Source organism: Lonchura striata, chromosome 3 (assembly GCF_050655825.1).
Source record: "Lonchura striata isolate lonStrDom1 chromosome 3, ASM5065582v1, whole genome shotgun sequence".
NCBI lineage: Eukaryota > Metazoa > Chordata > Aves > Passeriformes > Estrildidae > Lonchura > Lonchura striata.
Window position 1 is genome coordinate 81,809,753 of NC_140705.1, and position 18,246 is coordinate 81,827,998.

The 18,246-nt window shown below is 35.5% G+C and overlaps 1 protein-coding gene across 9 annotated transcripts in view; it reads left to right on the forward strand.

Moving 5' to 3' along the window:
* BIRC6 (baculoviral IAP repeat containing 6) overlaps nucleotides 1-18,246 on the forward strand; it is a 170,025-nt gene that overhangs the window by 98,036 nt on the left and 53,743 nt on the right. For all 9 annotated transcript variants that reach the window (XM_021548327.4, XM_085575516.1, XM_085575518.1 and 6 more), the window contains 7 exons: nucleotides 3,233-3,364; nucleotides 5,675-5,842; nucleotides 8,195-8,368; nucleotides 10,369-10,565; nucleotides 12,712-13,012; nucleotides 15,636-15,853; nucleotides 17,947-18,111. In XM_021548327.4, coding sequence (XP_021404002.3) covers nucleotides 3,233-3,364; nucleotides 5,675-5,842; nucleotides 8,195-8,368; nucleotides 10,369-10,565; nucleotides 12,712-13,012; nucleotides 15,636-15,853; nucleotides 17,947-18,111 — 1,355 coding nt within the window. The remainder of the gene's footprint in view (nucleotides 1-3,232; nucleotides 3,365-5,674; nucleotides 5,843-8,194; nucleotides 8,369-10,368; nucleotides 10,566-12,711; nucleotides 13,013-15,635; nucleotides 15,854-17,946; nucleotides 18,112-18,246) is intronic.

The window sequence follows — 18,246 nt, forward strand, 5'->3', positions numbered from 1 at the left end:
TTAGTGATACGTCTCAAGGTGGAGATGTACGTCCTGTGAAAAGGACATTGATAAAGGCTCCATCTTATTTCTGTGGTTACAATTTGTCTGCCATGTAAATGTTTGCATTTGCTTATTAAATGGAAAATGAAATGTATAATTTACTTTTAGATATTAATTTTTAAATTATACACAGTGAGAGGATAATGTGAAGGCATTCATTTATTTATTTGGTTTTTTTTAAATTTCAGCACTTTCAGTCATACTACTTGAATATACACTGAGAGATAAACCTGTCTGTAGGGAACTTTGTTGATCAGGCTTTCACAGATCATAATATGGATTTTGACACCTAAATGCTAGACATCTTAAAATAAATCCCACCTTTAATTTTAGTGCTCATTAAATACTTTAGGAAACAGAACTATATAAAGATTAGGGTTAATAGCTTCTAAAAATTAGTATAAGAGGAGAATTCATACTGAAGATGTCATGTCCATGACAGAGCTCTCTAGGTAAAGCCAGGCAAGATGCAAGTTGATTCTCCTCTAGTAATACATAGAGTAGAAATTGTTTGGTCATGGTAAATGACAAATCAGTTTTATACATGTCTGGTTAAAAAAAAAAATAAACAAATCCAAGACTTTATCCTCTTTATTCTTAAAATGTGATTCTCAATATACGAAAGAAAAATCAAAGATCATTAGAGCAATTATGTTTTTGCCATATGGGAGATGTGCATTGAAGGGTATGCACTTAATTGCCTGTTCATCTGACTAGGTATGTATGCTCCTGTATGTATGTTTACTTCAATGTGTACTTCTTTGGAACTCAGGGTAATTCAGCTTTTAATTTATGAGACAGGTCTTCGTGGAGTTAAAAGCAACTATTTCTTTTTTATATCTATGGAAAACTTCTACAAATTTGTTGGGTCAATAAATGTTACCTAACAAGCTGATAGGAGTACTAAAATGTTATTTGGCACAATACTAGATAGGACAAGATGTGGTTTAGGATTTTAATAGAAAAATATCCATTCCTAGCTAAATGCTTTTATCTTATTTATCAAGGAACAGTTTACTGTTTCTGATAGAATTCTAGATTTATTTACTGTCCAGAGAGTCATGTGTGAAATTTGACTGAGGTTTTTCTGACCACAAACTGTGCAAGGATCTCATTACTGTAATGGGTGGGATGGTCACTCCATACGAGGTAGGGATCAGTTGCTGAGCAGTGACATAAAATGTACTGAGTAGCTGCCTTAGTGGTGTATTTTTGTCAGCTTGATAGCCAGTGCTGGTAAGGACTGGAGAGGAGAATGTGATGATGTGGTAAACTGTCATGCCTGTAATTGAAAATGGTCAAGTGCTGACTTTGTAGGGCGCCATAACTTTAGAGTTTGCTGCTGCATTGTTATGCCTTGGCTTTGTGGTTCTTGTATAGCATTCTATGAAGTCCATGGTTAGGACAGAGTGAAGAAGGCTTGAATATAAGAGGAGCAAGCTCTGTGTTTTAGGTGAGAAAGAGAGAAGGGGTGGACTGGGGTAGAAAATAAAGGAAAGGCTGTCATCGCTACAGCAACAGGAAGTCAGGAAGATCTTGTATCAGAATCTGTCCCTTGGGCTAACTTCTTTTTTCCTTACTACTGTTAATGTCTCAACCACTTCATACTTTCTGCATACTTTCTGCATGAACAAATCACAAGAACCATATTCATTTTGTACTTTTTTCCCGGCTTTTAAAAAAAGAGGGGGAGAAGAGGTGCCTGAAATCATTGATAGGTCTGCTGCTTGCATCCCTTCACTGTAGGAAGAAAATGTGCAGTACACAGCAGATAGGATTGCCTGGATGAGTACCAGTTGTTTTGTATTTCATGCACCTTAATCTTGAGTTACTGCTTGACTCGGAAAAACTGAACAACAAATTTGGGTATCACCTGAGTAGTTACAATACCATTGCTTAACCTTCTTTAATAATTTCATTAATGACCTTTAAATTTCCCAACAGTAAGTGGACAACATTGAGTCCAGGGGACAAAACTAGAGAAATTCAGAAATTTAATAATAATAGTAGTACTAATAAAAATAATGATGATAATGAACATCTTTTTAAAAGCCAAGAACATATGAAGTCTCATTGATAGATACATTTGTGTGTATATATATATACACACACATATGTGTTTGTATATATACACACAGATCTAAACATAGAAAGAGTGTATTTGTGTGAATGTTGAGTCGTAAGTGGCAGTGGTTTCACACTCTGTATCTTTTTTTCGTCTCCAGTGCTGTCTAATACAGATATAACTAATGTCTTCAGGTATAAATCATAATATATTTCCAAGCAGCCAAATCATGTCCCATTCAGCACCTCACCCACTGGTGACACCCAGTTAAAGGTAGCTGGATGGTACTTCAGGTCTTGAGTTGTGCTTTAAAGCTGCTGTGGCTATGTGGAAACAAGTGACTACTCAGAAGCAATTAGAAAATTACTTGGCCATTTTGGTGCCAGTGTTGTACCATACAGAGTATGAAATTGTCCATTGTCACCAGTCATCAGTGATTTAAGAAATTAGATTTAATAACATATTGATAGTTGTGAGCTACACTAATGATTGAACCAAAATGGTTGAACTGCAGTAATCTAAGCAAACAGCTCAAGATTTGGTTGTGTAATGTATTTTAGGCATCTTCCAATTTCAAAGGAAGAGAATTTACCAGTTCTGAAATTGGATCAGTATGTAATGAGAGATACCCAGACCCAAATACAAGAGCCTGTTTAAATAAATCTGCAGCTGTCCTTAAGAAAAAGTTTTAGTATTTCTTTTTTTGTTGGATTTTTTTTTTTTTTTTTTTTTGCTGTTGTTTTGTCAAGATTTTTTGGTGAGTTTTTTTGGTTCATTGGGTTTGGATAGAGATTTTTTGCTTAATCTCAGTTTTTGTTGATTGCAGTGGTTTAGTAGTTTTTTTTAATGTGAAAACACTTGACTCATCAAGTAATGGTTTTAAATTGTTACAGATTAAAATTATCAGAGAACAGAGTTTTGGGGGAAGAAGGGGGCAGAATTACTGTAATATCTTAATTCACAGTTATTGACAAGACTATTGCTGCGTGTGTTGGAGCTCTGAAATGCTACAGTAGTTGAGAATAGCCTTGTTAACAGCTTAGAAACTAATAAAATCAACTTAGTATCTTGAAATGCTTTTCTTTCCTCTCTTTGTTTGTCCTTGTCCCCTCCATCCCCATATAGATACACCCAGTATTACAGCTAAGCTAATTAATGAACAGAAGGAAGATAAAGAAAAGAAGAATTATGAGGAGAAAGAAAAAGTTAAAGCTGAAAATGGATTTCAGGACAATTACAGCGTTGTTGTTGCTTCTGGTATGTCTTTTGTCTTCTATCGTTTATAAAATGGATCTTTCTGGTGTTCAAAGTGTGTTGGGGGAAGAAAATATCTACCAATAATTAATTTTGTTACTAGTGATGGTTAGAAAGATTGTAGTACCTGGTACTAAAATTGTACTACAATTGTAATGTAACTGACTGTTAGGTAGCAAAAGCTGATTCCTGGTGAAACAGTTTCCTTTAGCAGATTATACTTTGACAAATTTGTCAAATATATGTACACCTAAATATATGTGTCAGTGATATCTTCAAGGATTCTGTTGTAGGGTATTTTACAGCATTTTTCTAATGACACCACTTTTTGCAGTAGCTGGTGCAACAGTTTAGTCACCTCTTTTCTGAAAATATCATTTGGAAATAAAAGATATCCTTATACTTTGCATAACAATTAATGATACTCTGCTGAAATGGTCTCTGAGAAATGGAGACTTTGGCATAAACCCATGCTATTCCACTTGGAAACAACTAATACTGGAGTTTCTTTCAGAGCATTCAGTTTATAAAAGCTATTGAGTCGAACCTTCAGAAGTCTTTAATGTAAGCCCATTTCCTTACAAAAATGCAAACCTTTTGTTGGAGGATATAGATTAAACATAGTAATTTTGCAGTGGTACACAAATGTTACAGTTTAGATGATGGCTATAGAAGTCATTAGTCTTTCAGTTTGAAGTTGATTAATCAACTTCAAACTACTCTTTTCCTATCTAGCTTTCTGCCATTATTGAGGTACCTTGAGTTCATTCACACTTCATGAAGCATAAAACAGAGATTCTGATTTCCTTTGACTTTTGGCACCAATATTTCTTAAGCTTTTTATTTCAAGTTTTTAGATGTAGATATAACAACGCAAATGTTGAACAGGGCAGCGGTTCCACTGAACTTGGTACACTTAAAACTGCATGGCTATGTTAATTACAGCATCTTTATCTGGCAAGATAGTTATAGTAAGTGCCACTTAAACAAGTTAAATATGTTTCCGTAGTATCTAAAATATTGATAGATCCCAGAAAAGGGTTAAAACACAAAAAATCTGAAAAAAAACAATATTGCACCAAGCTTGAAGATAGGGCATAGTATAGTCAGCCATATCATTCCAGTTGCCTGATATAGTCCATTCTCTATTAAAAAGAAGCGGATTTCAGGTTTTTCTGATGTTGTTTTCAATTTTCTCCAATTTAGTAAGAGTTTACATTTAAACTTATTTCATTTGTATTTGTTTTTCTACCTGTTTACCAAATATTTTCTTCTTTTGTCATTAATTTTTCATATATTCTGAGGGTTTTTTAGTGTCCTCAGAATCTCAAGAAGTTAAGTGTTTAACATTTTACCTATGGGTAAAATTAATCGAGGGAGGAGATGGTATTTGCAGCCTGATCTTCCTGAGGCAAGCTAGTTTAGTGTACTGAGATTATTCGACAATGTGATGCACATTAGAGCTGCTTCTAATGATCAGCTGAAACCAGAGCATATTACAGCATTTGAAGTGTGGATGTTTTTTAGTTTTGTGGCAGCTCTTGGACAAAGATAAGTTAGTAATTGTCTGTATTTGTGTCTTGACCTCCTGGCTTTTTTCCTTGGTCTGTCACCTGCACAGAAGTGTACATGATTGCAGTGTAATTTTGCTCTACCTTAAATCACCTTAATCTGTCCTAAGATAAGGCAGTCTTGCTGTGTAATAACAGTAAGGTTTTATGTAGCTATTCTGCCTCCTAATTTTCACGTAGTGCTTACTTGAAATGTTTTGGGATCGGGGAACTTGGAAAGCACATGTAAAGACACCTTTCATCACATGTGGTACTGTCAGTACTGCAGCTAAAGTCACCTTTGTAGGCCAGACAAGGGGTTATTATCTATAATCTGTGCTGAAATGTCTGTCAATTTGGAAAATTTTGCCTTTCTTGCTTTCAGGTGAAAAGACAGCTTAAAAACATTTTGCTGTAGGGCCCATTGTGAGACACTTCAATGAGAGCAGAATCAGAATAGCTTTTGCTTTTTTTTATGCATGGTATCATCTAGTTATGGCTTGGTTTATGTTTGGGGTTTAGGAGAATGTACAGCCTTTTAACTAAAAATATACTGTATGTATAAATATGTATGTATAAAACATATTTGGATATAACATACATATTATATCCAAATATGTTTTATACATAAATGTTATTCTGGTATTTAATTAGCTAGTGAGGTAAAGTTCTTATATTTTTCTATCATTGAGTATGTTGTATCTTGGCTAACTGAAGGTATTCAATACTTAGAACAACTTGAAATTATTTACTTCTGTACTAGGTTTGAAATCTCAGTCAAAAAGAGCTGTTTCATCCACCCCTCCACGTCCACCATCAAGACGAGGAAGAGTGATGGCAGATAAAGTTGGTACTTCTTCCTCAGGAGGAGAATCTTCCAGCAAAACCATTAGTATCCCAGTTTTTCATCTGTACCATAAACTACTACCAGGTAACTTTAGTAATACATTTTAAACATCAAAATTATGGTCTTTCCAGGGGCTGATACATGATCAGGAATTTGTTAAAATGGCATTAGCATAAACTTCCACTCACAAATGAAAGCAGGGTAGGTTTGAAAGGTGATGTAGGTTTCCTTCCACATACAAGGCAGAACTGACCTGGTACTAATGCCCTATTACTTCAGGTTCTAAGTGGGCAACCATCCTGCATTGCTCTCTGAAAGGTTGATTTGACAGTTCAGGAATATTCATGAATTCTGTAACATTTGTGTTTTAAAAACACAGCATATCCTAAGCAGTTGGTCATGTTCCATGTATATCAGATATGGTATAGTAAGATTGGCGATCTCTCTTGTGTAGGAAGAAATTGTAGTGACTCAGATCAGGAAGTAAAGACAGAAACATGGATGAAACACATCATTATTGTTGTGCAGAACAACTTCTTGCCTGGATCCAGCTAATGGAATTAAGTGGTTAACTTCTGATCAAAGTAATTTTCACCCAAAAATCCCTAAATTTGAAATTTACTATCCAATTACCAGCTTTGAGGCTATCCTCCAGCAATTATTAGCAGAATTTTTTACTTGGATTAAAATATCTAAAATTGATGAGCAAAACATGGTGGGATGAGTCCAGTGATTGGTGTGCCATGACAGGTGGTTATGGGCTCTTCTGGAGAAGATCAGGTACAGCATGGCCAGCCGGGCAAGGGAGGGGATTGTCCCACTCTGCTCTGCACTGGGGTGGCCTCACTATGGGTGCTGGGGGCAGTGTTCAGTAACACAATGTAAGAAGGACATAAAGCTATTAAAGATAGTCCAGAAGAGGGCAATGAAGAGAGTGAAAGGCCTTGAGGGGAAGCCATGTGAGGGATGGCTGAGGTCACTTGTTCAGCCTGGAGGAGACTGAGAGGAGACCTTGTTGCAGTCAACAACTTCCTCATGAGGGAAGGTGGAGGAGCAGACACTGATCTCTTTCCTGGTGACCAGTAACCAGTGACAGGACCCAAGGGAATGCCTGAAGTTGTGTCAGGAGAGGTTTAGGTTGGATACTAGAAAAAGGATCTTCCCCCAGAGGGTGGCTGGGCCCTGGATCAAGCTCCCCAGGCAAGTGGTCACAGCACCAAGCCTGACAGTTCAAGAAGCACTTGGAAAATGCTCTCAGGTACATGGTGTGACTCTTGGGGCTCTCCTTTGTAGGGCCAAGAGTTGAGCTTTGATCCTTGTGAGTCCCTTCTAACTCAGGATAATCTATGGTACCGCTATTTTGGAGATGAGATCAAAACCCAGTGCCTGTTTTTAGTATGTAGCTGGTAAACATTGACTGTCTCATGATGGTCATGTAAATTGTTCTGTATTTGTGATCTGGTTATGTCTTGCACAGAAAATGGTTGTTACAAAATAATAAGCCATGTGAACAAAATCAGTGATGAAGAAATAAAGGGCAGAAAACTTGCTCATTTGCACATTGGCAAGGCATTTTGAATTTTTGTTTTTCTTAAGAAATAATCTTCAATTGAAGAAACAGATTGTTTCTAAGGAACTCTTAGATGTTGTTTTACTTGATTAAGTACAATCAAGATGTAATGGACATGCTATTATAGGATCCAACTCTAAAATATTTAATGTGTAAATCTACTTGTTTTCCGACAAAATTTTTCTGCCTTCAGATGAGCTTGTAATTTCAGGGAAGAACATATTTGCAATCAACAAAATAGCCAAAATCTGAATTAGAGTAATCAGTTTGGACTGTATTGCATGTGCATTTCAAGTCTACATTGCTGTGGAGAAAAGTAGTCCTAGCAGTGCCCTTCTTTTTTATTTTTTTATTTTCTGTTGTCTTCTGCTGTCCTGATACAGGACTTGTGAGCTAGGCTTGACATTAGTAGGCCTGAAAAAGAATTGCCAGTTCATTTGTTTTCCACTTTTTTCAATACCACCTTTTTTATCTTCTGGTCACACGTACCTTGTACCTCTATGCTCCTACAATTCAAGGGTTATGCATACATAGGTGGTGTTTAATAGCAGGGGACAGCCAGTACCCACTTAAAATGCACATCAAATTACAGCCTTAGCCATCTGTTAAATGTGCCGAGTGCTTGTGCTGTCAGCACAGAACTGTCTTAGGGAATGTTGGCATAGATATGTTTGATGATTGATTCAAAACTGATGGAGCCCCTTTTCCCAAGAGAGCGAATGGTAACATTAAGGCCTAAGTTTGGAGCCAGATGATATTTAGTCTACTTGGTGTCTGTGGTGCAAGTAATGAGCAGCACCTGGATATGTATGTTAAAATAACCCAGTCAGAATTTTCCTCTCTGACTTGATGCCTTTGTTGTCTAGGTCAGCCATTACCAGCTGAAATGACACTTGCCCAGCTTCTGACTCTGCTGTATGACCGCAAGCTCCCTCAAGGATACAGATCCATAGATTTGACAGTTAAACTTGGTTCCAAAGTAATCTCAGATCCAAGCTTATCAAAAACAGACTCATTTAAACGTCTTCACACAGAAAAAGGTGAGTGTTCTTACATTTTTGGTATACTCCTTTTAAAAATGTTGTTATTTTCAACAAAAATTGTTTTGATTTTCTTGATGAGAAACAGTGGGGTTTTTTTTATTTTCTTGAATGATTTTCCTGAGCTATTCTTTTCTAGACAAGAGCTTTGTGATTAAGTACAAATTCTTTGCCTGCCTAAAATGTGTCTATAAGTTGCTACAATATGGTTGCTCTGGTTTCACTTCCCTTTTTCGTTATAATACTGTATGTGATACAATTGTGATTGTGTAGGTCCAGTATATTTTATTTCTTGACATGTGTATCAGTTCTCTCTAGTAAGTGTGCTGGTAACCAGGGCAGATTTAGTAATACAGGAACTGTTTGAAACCATGAGTTAGAGAAGCCTGTGACATTTTTTATTGCTGTATCTTAGGTACCAAATGCTGCTTTGAAAATGGAGATTTCTCTTAAGCCATCTATGTAGGTCTTATAACTCCAGCTTTTAAAAACATTTAACATTTTCTAATATGGTATGATACATTTGTGATGCCCTCACCCACTGTCTGTGGGGAAAAGGAGCATTTCCACAGAGGATTTTGCCTGTGTTCTTTAGAACAGTAGACATCAAATCTGTACATATTGAAAGTGCTGCATTCGGACATTTTCTTACAAGGATTATCCTGCTCTGAAAGTATCTAGTGACCTTTTCTTAGTCTGTCAATGAAAGACTTCTTCATACAGACTTCTCATAGTCTGTGTGTTTGAAAGAGGATGAATTGATGTACATATTCCTACATGTCCCTGATTTAAGCCTGTTAAATCTTACACTTTGATCATATTATTCCAAAGCAGTGTGGTCCTCCCACAGCATATCGGTGATGTCCTTGTAACACTGTGCTTCTCACATGTTTGAAAGTTGAGAATTAGGATGGAGAAAGACCTGCTGTTTCCTTTCAAATTAGTGAAGAAATAGTTTTAAAATATGAAGTATCTGTTAAAAGATACAATGTCTGCTGTTCAAAAATTTTTTCATAAGAGATTTGTTTTGATAGCTGCACAAGTTATTCATTAATGTACTTCTGTGTTTTTACAAGAATATAATAAATAATAGAGTGTGTGCTATATATTTGGAGTATAACTGAGGATTATCATGGGTGTCAGACTGTTCACAGTGAAGAGATTCTAAGACCACTTAATCTCTCCTGCCTTTTGATGTGGCTATGCTGTGAAGACTTGGAGGACCCCTGCATTGCATTGCTTAAAAATATAATCTGTAAAACAGATTTTTAGATTAAATATACAGAATATTCACTGAAGTTTGCCTGTGGCAATTAGAAGAGAGGCTGATGTGTGGCAATAAGGAATTGTGGTAGGATTCTATATATTCTGTATATACTTGTGCGAATAAGTGCATAGAATGTTCATTTTTTTGTCTGTTGTACAAGATATTAGGGTGCTTAGTCATAAACTGGGAGGATGGAGGCTAATAGAAAGTTTGAAATTCAGATAATGATCTTTCTTCATAAGGAAGAATAGAATTAAATCTCATGGCTTTTTGCAGAGGGTCATTTTGACACCTCACAGAGAGGAGATGAGAGAAGCAAAACTAATTTAAGTTTAAGATTATCTTTCCTTTCTTCAACTATGAACTCTTTATTGGAGAATAACAAACTTTCACTTAACTTCTAGATGAAAGAGTGTTAAAAAGTGTCATTACTCCAAAATTAGCAAAGTCTTGAAGGCATAGATCAAATTCTAATAAAATATGAAATTCTAATAATTAACATGTAGCTGTGTATAAATAATACTGAGTTTGACATGGATCTGCTGTCATTGGGTAAAGGTACCATTAACACTTCTGTTTTCTTTTGTTAGTCTTGTATTCATTTCAGGTTCATGGCTCAGTCTTTGCTTGAGAAGGAATCAGTACTTTTGAAATCCACTTTTAAATGAGGACAAAGAAATAAACACAGTGTTGATTATATGTATTAATTTCTTTTATATTTATGTTTTTGTAGAGCATGCAGATTTACTGGGACCTTGCCCTGAAGATGAGGCCATCAGTCCTGGGGATGAGTGTATGGATGCAGTTCTGGATGAATCACTTCTTGAAACCTGTCCCATTCAGTCTCCACTGCAAGTTTTTGCAGGCATGGGTGGATTGGCTCTTATTGCAGAGAGACTCCCTATGCTTTATCCTGACGTAATTCAACAAGTGAGTAGAAAAAAAATTAATGTTGGAAAACATGCTGAGGGAGTTTGTTTGTTTGTTTAAGGACAGTATTTTCTTTGTATTTCTCTATAGTTCAGTTGAACTTCTCAGTTATGTGAGGAAGTTACTGTAAAATAGGCAAGTGCATAAGTCCACAGCCCTGTCCAGCTGTACTTGTGCTTCCCTTTCCATGTCACAGAGCCTGAGTAGCCATGGCCTTGTGGGACTAAGTCAAGCTGCTTCTATTAATTTAAAATATCTTGGAGGGTGCAGTAAAATAAAATTACTGATATACTGTAAAGGCACTCTTACTTATCACTTAATTGTTCGTGCAAGTGTACCCTCATAGATATTTTTATTTTAAGTTAATGCAGTTCTCAAAGCAGGTGATGTAATTTTATTATTATAAATAACAGTATCATCTTAATATAATTAATATTAAGAAATAATAGATATTATTTGTATACTTATATATAGAATTCCTCTGGATACACTGATAGACATTTCAAAAGTGTCAATAGTGGCAGTAGTGTGGAATTGCTGCTTTGGCTGCTTTTCTAAGTATACACTGCTAAAAAGGGAAAAAATAACCTGTGAATTATTCAAATTTTATTTGACCATAGTTTTGAAGGTTTTGGCTGATATTTCTAACAGGAAATAATATTTATTTCCTTTGAAACTGAATTTATCATGAATTAAAGGTATCATACTAAGATTATGAGTTAAGAGTGTATTATTCAGTATCTTGACTGTAAAATTCTGGCAACCATAGGAATCCTGTAGTGAGACTGAATTAGTATGCATCCTCTGTAAATAGTTCTACAAAGGCTTTAGAGGTCTATGCAGAGTACCAATGCAGTTCAAAAATTACAAGTTAAGGAAAAGTATTTACATAAACAGTTACTTTATTATAAATTCCAAGAGGGATAATGTGTACTTTGTATTGAAGAAAACTGATATATGGAATTCTGCAAGATGTGAAATGTAACATGACCATGAGAAATTTCATTCCTTTTTTTCCTTCTTTTTCTATAGTCCTAGGGACTTACTGGCTTTTCACAATTTCTTAGCTTGAGATATATATTTAGAATCAAATACTGAATAAGAATTATGTGAACCACTAAAAAAAGTAAATATAGTAATACCAAACAGATTATTCAGAGTGAAGACTGATGATTTCTCCAAACTCTCAATTATTTAATTTTACATTTATATTTCTCCAAGTCACTAGTACTTCTGGTTCTCTTAGTGTGAAGACAATTGGAATAAATTCAGTAAAACATGGTTTGACTTTAAATTAGGAATTTGGTATTCTGGACAATTTCTGTAAAGGCTTTTCATATTAATCTTTTCCAATTTAGATTAGTCTGGTGATAAGTACTGAAATTCTAAATATGATCAAATCAGTTTATCTTATCTGAACAGTATGAAAGCCTGAAACCTCTGTGATGTTTAATTATGAGAAAGACCTCAGTGTAATAATTTCATTTAAATTGTTTCATTGTGTCTTGGGGCACTGTACAGCTACTACCCCCTTAATGATTCCCATCATAATGCTTGACTGCACAATCCTCTGGTCATAAAACAGACTGTTCTGATAGAGTATAATGGTAATAAAGCATGCCAAATCAATCAAAAGCTCAAAAGGATCATGAGGTGCTACAAAACTGCTAAGATACCTGAAGTTATTCTTTGTTTTTAAAAGCATTATGATTAATTTTTCTTCTTTTTGCAATATGAACCTAAAAACTAAATACTTACGTTCACAGTGTTTAATGTTAAAAATAAAGGGCCATTTCTTATTTAACAGTATGGTAATAAATTAATCTTTGTATTTACTTCAGAGTAATTTGTGTCTCTTATGCCTCTGTATTTAAGCAGCACACTTTAACTGAGAATTTTAGGTTGCCAAAATATGTTTGCTTGCTTGTGTAGGCACAACTTTGTAGCACTGTACTGAAAATGCAAGTATGCTCTTTTGAGCCATTTAGCATGGTTCCTGTATCTACAAATGGTAGAGTATTTCATGTGACTTCTTTATTGTGTCCTACGTTAAGATTGCATGTCTCTTAGATCCTTACTATAACAGAATTTTTGTTTAAGGTGTTTAACTGAATGCCAAATTTCTTTGTTGTTTTTGTTGGTTAAGGTGAGCACTCCAGTCGTTACATCAGCTACACAGGAAAAACAGAAGGACAGTGATCAGTTTGAATGGGTTACCATTGAACAATCAGGGGAATTGGTGTATGAAGCACCAGAAACAATCGCTGCAGAGCCTCCACCGATCAAGTCAACAGTCCAGACTATGTCTCCCATACCAGCACATTCTTTGGCTGCCTTTGGTTTATTTCTCCGTCTCCCGGGCTATGCTGAGGTGCTGCTAAAAGAACGGAAACATGCTCAGTGTCTATTGAGATTGGTGTTGGGAGTTACAGATGATGGTGAAGGAAGTATGTGCTGTAATTATTACCTTTCTTTGTAGACCACAGACAATTTTACTTAAATTTATTTGCGCTGTATTGCTTTTATCAGGAAGAATTGTTTTGTGCAAAAGTGCATTGCAGGCATCTTTGATAAACTGTTGTCTCTGTTAAATTCTGTCTGGCAAAGTTTTATCACAATCATGAGTATTCAAGGGTTCTCATCTCATGTCAGAGTAATTGTAAAATAAACACTGATAAAACCTACAATGACACTGTCAAAATGACTGCTTTCAGACAGAATGTTCTAAGTAGCTGGAAATGCTCAACTAATTGTGCAAACAGCCTATCATTCTGCAACCAAATGCAGAATAATACGGATAAGAGCAAAGCCACAACAGATGTAGAGTAAACCATTGAGTAATGTTCTAGAAAAGGAAAGTAAGATCTAAAGATTATGGTGATTAAATTGCCTAAATAGAATCTATGCCTTGATGATGTGAGATCAGAGGGAGAAATGGGATATTCTTCAAAGAATAAACAGACAAGCCAGGAAAAAAATTGTTTTCTTTACAAATGAACCTGGAATTCTGCATATAGTTCTAATATTTGTGTTTCTTACTGTTTTAAGAACTGGAAGAGTGTGTATGAAATATGGTTTCATATGTTGAAGGCATTTCCTTTCACTGGATATTGTGTAGTGGTGCACTTGAGCAGTGTCAGGTTTACAGTTGAACTTAATCTCAAGGGTCTTTTCCAACCTATATGATTCTGTGATTATGACTTTGAGAAGAGTGCTGGTTTTTCTAGGCTGCAATCATCAGAAGTTAGTCTCTATTTAGCACTCTATAGAGTGATGTGCAACATGGACCTCATAAGACTAAGAATCTCATTTGCCCTCCCTTCTGCTTGTCTTTTTATTTCTCTAGTATTTAGGTGCAGAATAAACTGGGCAATAAAACTGCAATCTAGCTGCTTACATCCACCTCATCTGAGTGGTAACTAACTGAAGAGCAATATGCAGTTTCTAGGGTAGTCTCAGTGCCTTACTACTGCAGGCAATTTTTATATCCTTTTTTTTTTCTTTTTTTTTACTAAAGAGACCTTCAGAATTTGCGTTGTGTCTTTTTTTGTAGTAGTGTAGCTGTGTGTGCAGCCACTACTGCTATTGGAATACTCTTCCAGAACATAATTTTCTTGATGGGTAGGAGTTGCTTTAATTTTCTACCTATGTTAGTGGCCAATACCTCTTCTTTCTCCAATGCATTTGTTGACAGGAATTACATTCCCTCATAGCCTTAGTTTTACCTGGACTAAACAGCCAATTCCTCTTTTCCCTTAGCTAAATATTGGAATTGAACTCTACAAAATGTGCATTCAGTTGTACACAGTAGTCCATATTAGTTTTCTGTATAAACTATTAATACCTTCCGTTTTTGTTCAAAATGCAGCTTTTCACACATGTACAATCTCATTACTTTTTTGCACAATATGAAGAGCTGCAATTATAAATCTATGACTTACAGATTAAAACAGATGGATTCAGTTGTCTGCCAAGATAAATAATGTGCAAATGTTTAGATTTTCTCTTTTTTTGATTTGGCTATGCCTGCCGTTATGGAATTCTATTAGATAAGCTTATTTTCCAGAAGGTTTTGATTTTATTTCTGAAGGTCCTAGCCAGAAGACTTTTGATTCTTTCTTTTTACTGTCTTTGCAAAGAGTATCAAATAGATACAAATTAACACATGTATGTATGTGTGTAGATACATATACACACAAATACAGACATATTTGTTTAAATCTTTAGATGATTATATAGTTGATAAACTCTTTAGAATGAGGGAGAAAATAAAATATTTAAAATAGGAAGCAAAGTTCTGGACAGAGTTAGCTATTTTAAAGTATTTTCACTGTTTGAAGCATCTCCAGTTTTCAGTGGTCTCTCTTTATGTATGCACTGGGGAAGGAATGTGAAATGTAATGTTAAATACAGGAAAAAAATTGAAACAGCTTCCTATATCTCAGTGTGTTGGATTAATAGGTCATTCCATTATTTGAAATGTGGCTTTTAAAAGAAAATTTTTGCTCATAATGCGAAGGGGTTAAAATTTTAAGGAATTGTAGTACAAAATTCATACATGCAACTCATGTAATTAAAATTATGTTAGTATTTCACCATGTATTCTACTATAGAAACTTGTTTTGTGTCAGTGCATTCGTTCATATTTTGGGCACATGAATACAGAAAAGAATCTTACGTATGATAAATTATTGCTGCATATCAGCTGAGCTGCTATTAGCTGATCACATGCATTCTTTATCTTGCTGTATTTGGAATGATTAAAAATATATATGTATTTCTAAAAATTAGTCCAAACCAGTTTTCTCCCTGGAAGTGGCAAATCAAATTTTTAAAATTTGATTTTATACCAAATCTATGAATAAAATAAAGAAACATCCTTTCTTCTACACTCTCCTCATAATCAAATTTTTCTCAAAAGGGAAACATAGTAATAGATAGCTTTACTGTATGTGAATGCTTAAGTCCTTAGTAGATTTCTGTTTGTTCATAAACTATTGCAGAGATTAGTAGGCTGTATTGAACTATTGAAAGGAAATGTGGGTTTGATGTTTTTCTTCTCCAACCTAGGTCATATCCTGCAGTCTCCTTCAGCAAACGTGCTGCCAACTCTGCCCTTCCACGTGCTGCGCAGTTTGTTCAGCACGACCCCACTGACGACCGACGATGGAGTGCTGCTGAGGCGGATGGCACTGGAGATCGGGGCCATCCACCTTATCCTGGCTTGTCTCTCTGCCCTGAGCCACCATGCACCAAGAGTGCCCAACTCAAGTCCCAACCAAGCAGAAGTAAGGTTACCAGCGCACTAAGTACCACCCAGAAGTATAAAGAGTTTTAATTAAAAAAAGAAAATAATCTCATTACTTTCATTGTAGCCTAATTTTTGCAGACAATGAATGGTGGTTAATTAGATAGTATGGCCTCATTACCTTATTTAACATTCATCATCTGAACTCCTGGCTACAAACTATTTCCTTTCAAATGCTTTACAAACATGAATGAGCTGTGAAAATTCATGCAGCGATTTATGTTACAATTTTTATACTGATATTTAAATGAGAACTAAAGACAAAAATTTTCCATCATATTCAAGCTCCCAAATTAATCTCCAAAATTTGACTTTTTTCAAGGCCTGTCCCTTGTTATATTACCTCTATTCAGAATATGTATATTCTGATTTTCTTTTTAGGATTGTAAGTTACCATTTCTGCATAACGTACCAATTGTCTGTAAAAGTGTTCAAAAAAAACATTGATGACTTGCCCTCTTTAGCATAATTTTGGTAGAGGCTTGCATGAAATGGTTCTGGGTGGTTGAATATGGATTAGTACTTGCAAAATATAGGACTGTCCATATTTTAGCCGCTCTGATACTGATGAAGGGTTGAGCAAGCAAGAGATGAAGCTGTGCCTGAGAATAATTCACCTTAATGGCTAATCAAATTCAAGGGGAAGCTGAGAGATTCTACTTCTAATGGGGTATCAGGCTGCTGACACATTAACACCGTAGCATTTTTGCATGTTTGGAGGGAAAGGACAACCATAAATTCTTATTTCTGCTTCAGTGCTACTGTGACCCCTTAAATAGCTTGCTTTCTCATAATTCATATCTATCAAGTGATAGATGGTAACTTGAAACTAGGGATCCATGAGGCCTGCACTGAGCCTTGTATTTCTGGGACCAAGGTCTCCCTTGAGTGCTTTAATTCAGCGCTCCTGACAGTCCTCTTGAGTGTTAAAGGCACAACATGTCCATGAGTAATGGCTACATGAAAACAACACACAGCTGTTTCATCACCAAGACACATTGCATTCCTAGTGTAGAAGTTAAAAGATTATCCAAGACTACTGTCAGTATGATACTTCACAGGTGATAATTTCTTTTACTATTGCAGTCTGTTCATACATAGTATCTTTTCTTTCATATGCAATCTTTAATAAAGTCACTGAAGAAGATGTGAAATGAAAACGAAACTTTTTGGAGCCGTAAGACAAACACTGCATGATATGGTTTTCAGCTAATTGTGACCAAGTAATAAAAGTAGCAAGTCACTGTTTTAGGTTGCTAAATATGCAAATAGGAAAACATCAGTTAAAAAATGCTTATCAGAGTTTTTTTCTGCATCCTTTTCACCAATGACCTGCTAAAATTCAAAAATTAGTGTAAATACTTCCACACTACTTCATGATGGCTAAGCATTGTAATGTTGGAGTTGTGTTACTAAAATCACTGAGGCAGACCATTGGTAAAAGCTGTTCTAGCTTTTACCAAGCACTGTTGGAAAAATGTGCTTTTAGAAGATTTTAAGGAAGACTGACTTCCTTGCTCTTACCTACGGAGAAGGTAATGTGTATTTTAGTGACTCGGAGATTGTGTGTCAGAGCTATACATGTAATTTACTCTTCTTGTTATTTTGGAGCAGTTATTCAAAATCAGTAAATACTTGAGCACCTTAACATTTCAGTTCTGTTCTCTTGATAACATTTCCACTTCCATTCCCTTCATCTCATTGTTATTAGACTTGAGTAGGTTCTAAACAATAATAACAATAATTACAGAGCTGTGATGCTTTGAATATTGATTAAGTAGCATCCTAATACCTCTCATCATTTAAGCAGTGATAGTTTCTTAAAAGAACATAATAATGGGCTTGCAATACTGGTCAAACTGTAAAACTACTTTCAATAGTCTACTGCTGACCTTTACCAGAACTCCATATATGTGGCAGTCTTTCCTATGGAAAGCTTTGAATTTCACTGGATCCTGATGACATCTTTAGAAAGTTAATGAACTGGGATTACATTCTTCTGCATGAAAAAGGCTCTTTAAAGATAGTTCTACTAAGAGGAAATAATTTTTTTTTTTTTTTTTTTTACTTTAGCCCCAGGTGTCAAGTACACACAATACTGCATCAACAGAAGAGCAGCAGTTGTACTGGGCTAAGGGTACAGGATTTGGAACAGGCTCTACAGCTTCAGGATGGGATGTTGAACAAGCCTTGACTAAGCAAAGACTAGAAGAAGAGCATGTAACCTGCCTTCTACAGGTGTGTAATTATGAAATTTTGATTAATGAGAGGCACTTAAAGCATGGATAATAAAACTGGAGTTTTTTCAGTCACACAGTAGAGTAATTACAGTATTTTGGACAAAAACTATTTGCAAACAACTGTCTAAATGGA